This window comes from Aethina tumida, chromosome 1 (genome assembly GCF_024364675.1).
Source record: "Aethina tumida isolate Nest 87 chromosome 1, icAetTumi1.1, whole genome shotgun sequence".
NCBI lineage: Eukaryota > Metazoa > Arthropoda > Insecta > Coleoptera > Nitidulidae > Aethina > Aethina tumida.
Genome location: NC_065435.1, coordinates 57,657,322 through 57,670,002, shown reverse-complemented (window position 1 = coordinate 57,670,002; position 12,681 = coordinate 57,657,322). Strand labels below are relative to the sequence as shown.

Genomic DNA, 12,681 nt, shown 5'->3' with positions numbered 1-12,681 from the left:
AACACGAAACTAATAAATAATTATCAGAACTGATTCCCCATAGAAAGAAACATGTTTAGACAAAAATTTGTTCCATATTTTGTTTATTTTATAAAAAAAACATTTATTATGGAAAATATTTGGCAAAATTTAGTTAATAAATGTTTTCATGTTTAGTTGTGAAAATGTAAAATTTGTTTATTCTATTTGAATATCATTTAACTACTTTAAAACATATTTTTTATTTGTTTACATCACATTATTCTTAAGGAAACAAGCAACATTTAAATTACATCACATTTTTTATAACTGTGTAATAATTAATTTGCATTAAAAATATTGTTTCAACAAAATATATATATCTAAAATTTCAGAAATTTGAATTAAAATAACAATAATATGGACAAAACAGGAAAAGTTCATAAAAATCAACTTAATTAGCAGATTAATAGAAATAATCAAATTTATTTCTTATTAAATAACAAATTTATAATTCAAATTGCAAAATATGGAACAATTATTGTCAATGCAAAGTACAATTAACATCACATTTTGTGGATTATGATTACAAGGACTCTGAGGATTTGAATATTGAATGTGGATGAAAACAATGTTACATTTCATAAATATTTTCCTCATAAATATAAGGTCAACAAAAGTGTTACTCCGATAATGAGAACTGGACTAAGGATGATAATTATAGATAATTAATGAATTTCATCAGATTATTTTTTAATTAGATTTACAATTTAAATGATTGTCAGATTGAAAAATGTATAATTGTTCTCAGTACTCAATTTTAAGATAATAAATGATTTAAATGTAAATTGTTTCTGTTAAATAGAAGGAAAACAAATTGGATAATGAGAAATTATTTACAAAAATGTATTTGCACAAGCTTGAATCATTGTTTTGGTGATTAGTGTTAAAGTAAACATGCCAAAATATGGATTTTACAATATTGCACAACATCTTATTCATCTATAGATGAATTTCACCGTCGAATATTTGGAGACTTCAATGATGGATGCATCGAAGTTTATAATATGTATTAATATTCCAATTTATTAAGTAAATATATAAATAGGAAATTATTATTTCTATTTAAAGCTATTGATTTATATAAATGTTATTTATGTTAGTTAAACAATAAAAACAATTAATAGTTCAATTCACGTTTAATTAAAACATTAACTTTTAATGCACACTTCTAACAAGTGTGGAAGTGTTTATCTGTGTTTCACCTTGACAATTCCATTGTCGAATTTAACCGTATTTTCCTTAAATTCTTGCTCGACTGATTGTGGACAAATTTTGGTGTACTTCATTACGGCCGTGCTATCAGAAAAACACGATCAAATCCGTCATTGAACTCAGCGATGCGTGTGCAAACAAACAAAAAAAAAATAGCTGATTCTCATGGCTTTACGTGTAATATGCAAATTATTAGTTCAATTAAATTTAATAAGTTGTGATGTACTGAGTAGATTAATTGCGCTTTTTCAATGAATCAGAGGTCGTAATAAACCAAAGTCTGAACAATAAGAAAAATGTCATTCATACGATGAGAATTCGTACACTGGAATTGTCATAGACGGTGATAATTTTAGAATTACAATTTTTACTCATAAATATGTACACGGAGGTGTCGGCAAACAAGCAATAAATTACTGGTGTACTTTCCGTCAACTGACCAATCCACCTTTGGCATAATATTATTGTCCATAAAAGAACAATTTCATGCGTGCTTTGCAATAGCAGTAAAAAATTTACGGTCATTCATATATGCACAAACAAAACATATCTGGGAAATCCCACTCCATGATTTGTTAATTAAATAGTCTGCAATAAATAAAAATATTCGCGTGTTTACCTTAAAAAATTGCGACTCGTCACAAATTGAAAGTACGTCAGTTTGATGGACTGCATAATTGATCAATTGCCCCAAATATCATCTAATGTGACACAACAATTGGCCCTGTTACAATCATTTTTGTCATGTATTGTTGCACACTCTTTATAAGGTCTAATTCCTTAAAACTAGATTTCATTTTCAAAATGAGACAAATTACATTTGTACTGTTGTGCACTTCCATTTTATACTTAAATTTTGGTTCCTGCTATGACAACAGAGCGAACAAGCTTGGGGACGCCTTGAAGAACAGTACGAGCACCAACATATTCAACAGCAACAACAACAACAATGACACAAAGAACATGGACGAGGAAGACAATATTTTAAAGATAGAAGCACGAAAGAAATTGAAGGAATGCGGCGTGGACGTTTCGGATGAAGACGACAGAGGCAATAGGCACAATGAAGATCGTCAAATTAACAAGAACAGGAACAACAGACGAAGAAACAAAAAGTCTCGCAACAAACACAATTACGATAACTTCGGAAATAACGAGAAAGATAACTCCGACAACGACTACGACTTCTCCGGTTATGGCGACTCATCCAGGAACCGCAATAGGAAAAACAGGCTCAGCAACTCGAACAGGGACGAGGACTACAATCCTTATAAGTCCTACAGCAACGAAGATGATAATGAAGACAACAGAAATCGGAACGACAAAAAGAACAACCGTCAGCGTTTCGGACAGAATCGTTACAAGGGTAGACACGATGACGACAATGAATCTTCTGAGGAGGAAAGCGAAGAGGGATCAAGTGAGGAGGGCTCGAGGAACAATCGACATAATGACAAACATGAGCGACGACACGACAGCAGATATGGAAGAAACAGAAGTAACAAACACGAATACAGCAACGACGAGGATTGTGAAGAAAATAGTCGTGGTGGTGGTAGGAAAGGTGGTGACTCCCGTTATGGTGGACGAATGAATGATAGAAATGAAGGCACTGGAAGAAATGGTAGGAAGTGTTAATCAAGGTTAAGGGTTGGCTAAATAGATGTTCTTGCAGACAATCCGTATGGTTACGGCCAAACAAATTACCGCGGAAATGGTTACGACTATGGAACAAGCAATGACAGGTTTGGCATTAGTTACATGAGGCAAAAACGATCAAACAATGATAACAACAATGATCATGAGGTAAAATAAAACAAGAATGTAAGTAAAGTATATTAGTGTTAAATGGGTTATTTTTCAGTGTGTTAGTCAGTGTGTTTTTGGGTACTTGGAAGTTGTAAGTACAAAGTCTAACAACTTGATTATATTTTTGTATGTATTTATTTATTGTTAGTTAGATGATTCAAGATCACCTTCTGAAACAATGGTAATAAAATGGTTGCAAGATAATATACCAAACAATGACTTAAAACGGATTAAAGCACTTAGAGAAGCTCGAAGATGTTTTGCCAGAATTTCTACAACAGGTATGTTTATTTTCCAAATATGAAACACACAAAAATTGAGATCTTGGCCAATTTTTGTTGTATTTACGCATGAAATAACTCTGATTTGTTAATTTGCTGTTGTTTTATGGTACAATATAATCGCGTCGTTAAATGATTTGCAAAATTCTAAATGTAATTAAAATATTTTTAAGTGGAAAGTGACTAACAATTTTCTTGTTAAACTACGTAAATAATACTTATATATTAGCCATTTTCATTATTTTATGACAATATAAATAGTTTCAGTCTAAAAATAAAATTTTATTGTATTTTAAAGGTTTAAAAAATTCTTTTAGTATGAATTTCCTAAACAAACATGTAATATTATATAATTGGTCAAATCCAATCATGTATTTGATTTATATTTTACTAACTATTAATTAGCATCAATTCAATTCAAATAAAAATATTTCATTAAGTACAGACATAACATTAAAAAACAATCTGTTTAATTGTGTTTTCAATATCTGTTCCTCCAAAATTGTTTAATCTTATTGTTTGCGTAAACCATTTTGTATTATTTGCCGTGAGTCATAAAACAACCATTTCACGCTTTATGTGTATTAAAATAAACATGAATAATAAGACGAATCCTACGAAATTAAAATTATATCTTAATAACATGAAATTATAATGAAATTACAATCCCAAATTAATAAACTATTTTGATTTCCAGAAACCGAAGATGGATGCGAGTTTTCTACTGCGCTCTCCAAATGCCTCGAACTAGATTTAGAAAAATAAATACTGTTATTAACGATTTAATGAGCATATAATTTTATTTAATATCCTGAATTTATAATGATTTGTGTATTAATTAAAGGAACAACACACAATAAATCATATGAAATCTATTTAAATTTGCGCATACTTTTATTTAACCAGAATAATTATGTGGATACATAATTGAAATCTGAATAATTTCAATATAGGTAATGTAATATTTATTATTTTCTGTGTTATTGTTTTGTCTCCTATGCAGCTAGGCAATTTAATTTTAGTCTTTAGTGAACTGTACAATTCTGATTTTTAGTTGAAACAATTATACCATAACTATAGTTTTTAAATTATTGTATTTAATCCGAGTCTGTTCAGTCGATTTACCAGTGATCTTTCGGTTATTATAATTATTTAATAATAGGTCCTAGTTAAATTGTACCATGTGTTATAGGAAAAATTATAATTTGGCCTTACCAAAATTGCTAAGAGTTTACAATTAAATAAGTCAGTCGTTTTCTATGTTAATAAAAAATTTAAAGAAACAGAACAAGAATTAGAAAAATTTGAAACAGTCGATAAATGGATAACTGCAATGTTAAAAAACAATCCATTCTTCAACATGGAGGAAATGGGAGTTGCTCAAATTTAGTATAAGGATTGTGAAAAGAAGGTTTGTGGATTGGAGTTTGTTTGGCTAAAGACCTGTAAAGGCCCCTCTGCTGTAGCCCTTCTTCATCGTATAGAAGAACACATGGACCGATTTATATACAGGGATATATTAAACAATTTTTTTCCAGACTTTGAAGAAACAATGCCGTTAAGTAATATGTTTCAACACGATAACAATCCCAAAATATTGTTGGATGTGATAAGAGTTCTCTCCTCATGATATTCATGAAAATGTTTGCTTATCATGAAATAAATTCAGAAATTTCATGTTTGGAATGGTTGGGCCAACTTCACTGAGACAGGGTTCATATATTCGAGTCTATACTTTGGAGATGTGCTGAAAATATAAAGCAAAAAGTATTAATGTTAAATTAATACATAAAGTATTGATGTTAAATTACTAAATTAAACAATTCACATTAAGAAAATTAGTTATGGCTATAATATTTAACATTACTTGACCACTTTCAACAAAGTAAAACCAAAATTGCTCATTCTGATCAACATTCAAATAGTTTGAACTTGTGTAGGACAAGCTTTACACCGTTAATTTATTATTATCCAACATAATGCATATGTCCTTTGATTACCATAAATCACGGCAATGTTAATTTGTGGGTGTTTACATACATACAAGAGTCTGGAATTAATTAAACCGCGTCCCAATTGACTTTAATGCGTGCTCCAATTTTGGATGCATACCACGGGAAAATCCAAAAGTACACACATGCACTTAAAAGATAATTTTATGCGGAGATTATCCATTATTCATGTGACGTGATACGCAAATCAGCCGATATAATTGAGTCTGATGTCTCATCCTGCGAGAACCTTGGGCGTGTATTTCGATTCTACGTTTGTGTGGATGAAAAATTAAAAATTTTCAATTGACGCATTGTTTTCGAGCCGTTTTAATGCTTGAAATTTAAAATATCGTTCTGTCGGTTGGCAGTCGGTTCACTCAACCGTGTTGCGTGAAATCAAAAGTAACAAGCACAACTTGTTGTGTCATCGAATTATTACGAAAACCCAAAAGAATAATATAAAAAGCTTGTCAAATTGAATAATAAAAAAGGAACCAAATAAACGGGAGGACGGTGATTTGCATTAAATATTCCATGCAACGCTAAAGAAGATTCTATAACCTTGATATTGTCGCATTGTTTTATTGCATCCGATTAAACGAAGGCCAACATCTCGATGCATTGCAAGTTTTCGCACTTCAAAAGCCTAAAAGAATATTAAGAAACCCGCATTAAAGCATTAATTAACGTGTACTACGATAACGAACGAGGGAAGCTTGTGATAAGACATGCTTTATTATACAATTTTAATTATCGCCATATCTGGATAGAGTTTTTAAATAAGTATAATTAATTATACATTATACTTTTATTGGGCACTGTTAATTACCAAATTCTAATAACTAAGCCCCAAATTTATATTGATATAAATGTCTCAGCGACAAGACCAATATTCTACGACCACATTTTTAATTACAATAACATTTACAAAGTTAATTCAAAGTTAAACTGGAATTACGGAACTCATTATTAAAATAGTGAAGGGATTTAATGAAGTAATTTAAAATTATAATTGTGAACACAATAAAGCTCTATCATCACGTGTTATCCCAATAGAGATGGACTTCGGGATCTACCATATATAAGATGGGGAAATCAAGAATGTGCGACAGTCGTTTTTCAGTGAAAAATTGTGCCAAGTAAACATGCGAGTTTTGGTAAGAACTAAAATCATATCTATTATTGTACCAGTTTTAACGTACCTTTGAAGAGTGCATCAACTAAATTGTTATGATTTACTTAAACTATAATCATAACGAAATTTGCATGTGGTGACACATGCTTGTCAAATAAACATCCAAGCAAATGTACAAAACATCTAACGCCTTGCACTTGGAATTTTTAGAATTAAAAATATTATTTTATCTTTTCAGTTGGTTGCTGTTTTGGTAGTGGCAGTGGTTGCAGTTTCTGCAATACCAGCTCCGTTTCCTCAACCAATCTCTGAGTCTCTACTGCAGCAGATGCCTCTGCATAGAATAGCCAGAGCGTCAGTATATTTTACAACATTACAGTTTTACAAAATTTACTCAAAATTACTTCTAACTAGTACTAGTAACCATACATAAAATATTTATAACACTACTTGGTCAATGGATTTGGTTAGGAAATATAATAAGTGTAATGTAATATATCAATACTAACTATCGTTTGTTGATTTTAGAAACCCGGAACCAAAGAAGGATGGTGATTTAGAGGGATCTGAAAGTGCCTATATTGCTTATCCATATGTCTATCCGTATTATGCCCATTATTATCCCTATGTTTGGGTTGGAAAGTAATTCGACAACCGGAATTTTCCTTTTATTTTGAATTGTTTATTTGCTGTTTAAAAAAAACTAATAAATATTGCATTGTAGAATTATGTTTATTTACAATTAAAGTGTATTATTATTTTTATAATGTGGGTAAAACTATTATGGTTTTAAGAAAATAATTATTTATTGTAATACAAAATATTTTTGTAGCGTTCCTTCAAACATGAATAAATTAAACTAATTCAATTTCTATCTTCAAAAGTAAGAGATATTAAACTTTTATTAACAATGGGTCCACTTTAATTATACTTGATTTTATATATAAAGGTAGTTGATTAATGTTTATGAACTAAATAACAAAGAAAAAATCATTATACTTATCTTTTATGAGACAATATTTAGTTTATAATTGATTACAGTAGTGTTCACTGGTCAGAAAAATGGAAATTTGTTCATTTCACAGATGAAAAAAGTAGAATTGAGTTGTACAATGATGATCCTTGAGTTCAGGCCTGGTCCAGAAAAGATATTCTAGGATATCGTCGAAGAGTTCAAGAATTTTAGATATTTCAAGAGAATTTCATTGTGGTATGGGAAAAAATTTGTTATAATGGCCATACAGAATTGTACATATACCAAGGCACGGTATGATATACGTAAGAGACATCACTAATGGTGAACTAACAAATTTTCAAGCTGCATCTGACCTAAATCCTATCGACCATGTATGAGATATGCTAAAACGGCAACACTTTTAAAACTTCGAGCTATAATTTGGCCAACATGGGTCAAAAAATCTCAAGAAGAATTGAATAACCCCGCAAATAAGGTGTCAAATAGTCATCGATGCCCGTGGAGGATATATCATATAATGTACTTGTAAATATTTTATGTACAGTGGTGAATTGGATTTTTATCCCCTGGAATTTTTCATATCTGTCGTCCGGTATACTAGTATCGCCGCTCATTGTTTTTTGGTTAGGTCTTTTCATCGGATATGTTTTTTGACTTGAAAAAAGCATGGAATATTATTTTATTTGTAGTAAGTTGTACTTAAATTCCTAACATTTTCGATCAGTTTCAACTGAGTAATCCCTAAATACGTTTAATTTTCACTTCAATTTAGTACTTGAACTTTGTGAAAGTGGCCGAATGCAATATGATTGGCAAAAACATTAAATATTACTGCTGTTTCGAAGATTTTGTATAAATTCCACACTCAAGGTGGTGTTGAAAATCGACGCAAGCCAGGATGACTACGAAAAAGCACTCCCAAGATAGTCAAAATTATAAAACTGCTCTCCCTCAAAGATGGTAACAATACATCAAGAGAAATGACGGAGGAAATTTCGACACAATTTAATCAAGATGTTAGTAACAGTGAGAAACCGCCTTATTGATGCGGGACTATATAGTCGAGCTGCAATTAAAGAAAAACAATCCGTCCTGTATGGCATTTGTAAAAACACATTTGTCATGGACTCAGGAAAAATGGAACACTGTCATTTGGAGTGACGAAAGTAAATTAATTTGGTTTAGGTTGGATGGTATAATATTTGTGACACTGCCAGTGGGGTAACAATACTATTTTAAATACCAAATTCCTACGGTTATACAGGGTGGCAAAGTTGGACCCTTGATTCAAGTGTAGACTAAAAGGGATCGTTTTCAATACAAGGACATACTGTAAAACACCACCAACATTTGCTGAGGAAGGGATGCCACTAAAATTATTAAGGAGTACTTGAATGGTCGTCTCAGTCTCCTGATCAAAATCTTATTGAGATCGTTGTATCTGAAGAAAAGCATTAACAAGAACTTCTTCAAGTCATACAGGAGCAGTTGCAACAAATTCCTGTTGACACATTGCAGAACTGATTCTACGCCTAAAAGATACCAAGCAGTGATAGAAGCCAAAGGTTATGTCACAAAATATTGAGATATTGTTAATTTTTTATGAGAATTAATAAAATATTCCATACTTTTTTCCAGACCAAATTGATTTATTATTAAAATAAAAAGTAAAAATTTTTGTGAATGCCATTAATTATCATTGTGATTATGGACTGACCTTGCAATACATTAAATTTATCCAGATGTGCAACAGCTTTGAGCAAACATTAATGTATGTATAAATTTGAAAAATAGAAATTTTGTTAACCATATATATATTTATAAAATAAATTTAATTTTATTATTTTTTTTTTAATTTTACTTTTAATGAAAAAATTCTAAAATAGCAACAAGTCTCATACTTTTTTCAATATATTTAACTTTCGAACATGAGTTTATTTCTATACCCAATATAGGCAGCCCATAATACATCTAAGAACAACTAGCATATTGCCTATATCTTAGTGTAGATAACTGTCTTACAATTAGGTTATACACCACCTACTTGATCCAAGGTAACTGTAAGAAATTTTGCAATACTGAACTTCTAATTTTGGTTGGTTATTAACGTATTTTCGTTACTACATAGATTAAAAAAAGGTAACACTTTATTTAATATTTTTTACAATTATATATTTGATTCGATAATGAATTTCGAATTATAAATTATAAAACTAACAAGAAATTAACAATGGAATGATAAAATCTATTTTATTTAATATTTCTTGTTCTTTCGGATAAACTTACGGAATTAAAATTTTTACACAACCATTTATAATTCAACTTTAAGATATAAAAGATAATTAAACGTATGAGACTCTTCCAACTTTCCATTTATTTTTATAGTATAATATGATAATGACGATTTTCGAATATATATTCGAATAATAATGTATCATCTTAACAAATAAAAAATTAATATGATTTAAGTAATTGTTATAAAATTAGTTCTTGTTGTATGCCACTATTTATTCATAGGTGGAACACCTGCATTGTTTTACAAATTGAATGAATAAAATTAGTTATATTTATATAAGAAATCTAACATAGAGGAATCGAATCCGCCGCGAAATAAATAACTGGTTGTAAAGCTGTACGAACGGAACCTAAACGACCCTCCACCAGAACCAGACGGACGTGTAAACCTGATAATCTGAAAAAAACGATCGGAACACCCGTGACTCGTTAATTCAGCAATTACTCGGCAAATTTCGGATTCGTTAACGCGCCCTGATTTATAAGCTAGAAAGGCAGATGCCAACACCACTAATAAATATTGCTAATTAGTTGTCAATTATCGATAATTGTGGGTAATTATTCAATATATCTGTCATGACTTGCGTTTCGGGTCAATATAGGCTTACAATAAGCTGGATTATGGTTTTAAGAGGGGCTTGTTTTGTATGGAACACGGGACACTCATTAACGAACCTGTTCGATTTTATTTTGTTGCTGGATTTTTTCATATTTGCGGACGTTCTAAACCTTTGCGGCTGCGGATAAAGCTGGCGACTTTTAAGTCTTTTAAAATTTAATTAACGCATATAACACACAACTCAACACTTCGTAACTAACGTAAACGTTTAATTAATACTAGCATCAGTCATCATAAATAGCAGAAGATTTGCATCTTCATATTAGTTAAAGTAACGATGGAGATTAACATTAGGTACCGAAAAAAATAATTTACTTTTTTGGTTCATGATTAATTTGAATAAATTTTATATTATGTTGTACTGCACATTTTATTTTATATTTTTTTGTTAATAATAATAAAATGTTACGTCAGCAATAAAATACAATGCATAAAATTACATACATTATTAATTTCATTTATCAATAAATATAAATGTAAATAAAATACATTTACTAATGGCCATAATTATAGCAACTTAAAACATATTGAATATTTGAGCTTGACTATTTGAATTGGAGCCAGCGTATTCAATGTTTATTGTTTTTCCTGTTATTGTTGTGTTACGATACAACTGATTAATCTAATTTTATTCTTTGAAAAATTGCGTTCTTTTTTATTTTTCAGTAAAAAAAATTATAGCTACTTTTTACTTTATGGTCTTTCGTTGCTGTCTGTGAATTTAAATCGATTATTTACTAGCGGTCTTTTGCTTATTATAATTATTTTGATCGAAGTAAAACTATAAAAAAATATAATTCAGTGTTATCAAGACTGAGAGAGAGTTTACGACTAAATAAGTCAATCATTTCCCGTTTTATTAAAAAATCGGCCAACTGGTTGCTACTAAAAATTTTGGCTGAGTTCGAAAAACTGGGTACCAACGAAAAAAGGCCTGAACAGGGGTGAAAAAGAATGTCTTCACCACAACAAGACTGATATTTAAGAATCCAAGTCCTGAGACAAAAGTTTGTTACAAGTACTTTACTGCAGCAACAGTTTTCATTGAATTATAATATAAGAATAAGCCAGGACACCATAAGGAAAAGACCGTGCTGTAGTAGGTCCCTTATTGACTGCACTGGATTTTGCTCGAAAGTATTTTTATTGGAGAGAAGCTGAGAGGAGTAGTGTGTTTTTTAGTGATGAGTCTAGGTTTTCTTTAAATAGCGATGATCGTTGTAATAGTGTATATTGACGACCAGGAGAGCGTTACACTCAATGTAATATAACTGAAACCTTTGGTGGAGGATGGGTAATGCTTTGGGGAGGCATTAGTTTGCAGGCACATACGGAATTGGTTGTCATAGAACTATAGAAGTATAAAAGGGAAATCCTAGAATCTCATGTTGTAATTTTGCTTCATTTATTGGCGAAGAGTTTATTTTTATACATGACAATACTCGACTAGCTATTCAGCTAATGAACCGGCCCTCCATATTGTTGTAAATAAACTTAACTTGAAAAATGTTAAAATTAAAGCATTGTATTTTTTCCTTAAAACATAACACTTAATTTATTTTAAAAAGATAATTAAGAAGAATAACATATATATTTCATTTTGGTTCATTTTCAAAAAAATTCCATATTTTTGTGACGCAGTGTATTTTACTTTTTAAAAGTAAAAGCTATAATAATAAGTACTACTATACCTCTGTATAGAAGGGGAGAGCAATTTTAAAGCAATGAATTTATTTTCATATTTTCATTTATTTCTTATAGAGCCAATAAGGTTATGGATGTATTGTTTTGGAACTGAATTCCAAGCTACGGGAATTGTACTATGTAATTCTTCAGAATTTTTAATTTTTTTATATGGGTTGATCAAATTTCCTCGTCCACCAACTCCTAACGGTTCTCAAAGGGGTTAAAATCTAGACTCTGCGCTGGTCATTTAAAAGCTGTCACATTATTGTCTTGGAGTTATTGTTTCACAACTTCTGCCTTATGTTTGGGATCATTATCATGCTAAAAGTGTCACATAATTGGCAATTTTTCATTTGAGTAGGGCAGCATTGTGTTGCTGAGGGTGTCCATATACTAATATCTAACCATTATTCCATTATTTTTATTTAACAAATCCACTTCAGTACCAGAAAAACATCTCCAAACCATTAATTACATTTCCAGCATTGTTACCCTCAGTGTACTTTGGATCGAAACTCTTGTTCTTAGCACACCTCACAGAACGAATACCATCTTAATTATGCAAGTTAAACTTGCTTTCATCAGAAAACAGTAATGTTGGTAATTGTCCAGTTTACATGCTCATGGTCGAACTCATCTGTTTTTTCATAGAA

The 12,681-nt window shown here is 30.5% G+C and overlaps 1 protein-coding gene across 1 annotated transcript; it reads left to right on the top strand.

Moving 5' to 3' along the window:
• The first annotated feature begins 2,014 nt into the window (after window positions 1-2,014).
• LOC109609346 (uncharacterized protein DDB_G0287625) lies at window positions 2,015-4,198 on the top strand. Its single transcript, XM_020026000.2, has 5 exons — window positions 2,015-2,857; window positions 2,909-3,039; window positions 3,098-3,133; window positions 3,191-3,323; window positions 4,021-4,198. Exons 1-5 carry the CDS (start codon window positions 2,038-2,040, stop codon window positions 4,086-4,088), a joined length of 1,188 nt encoding a protein of 395 aa, XP_019881559.2. The 5' UTR covers window positions 2,015-2,037; the 3' UTR covers window positions 4,089-4,198.
• Window positions 4,199-12,681: the final 8,483 nt, after the last annotated feature.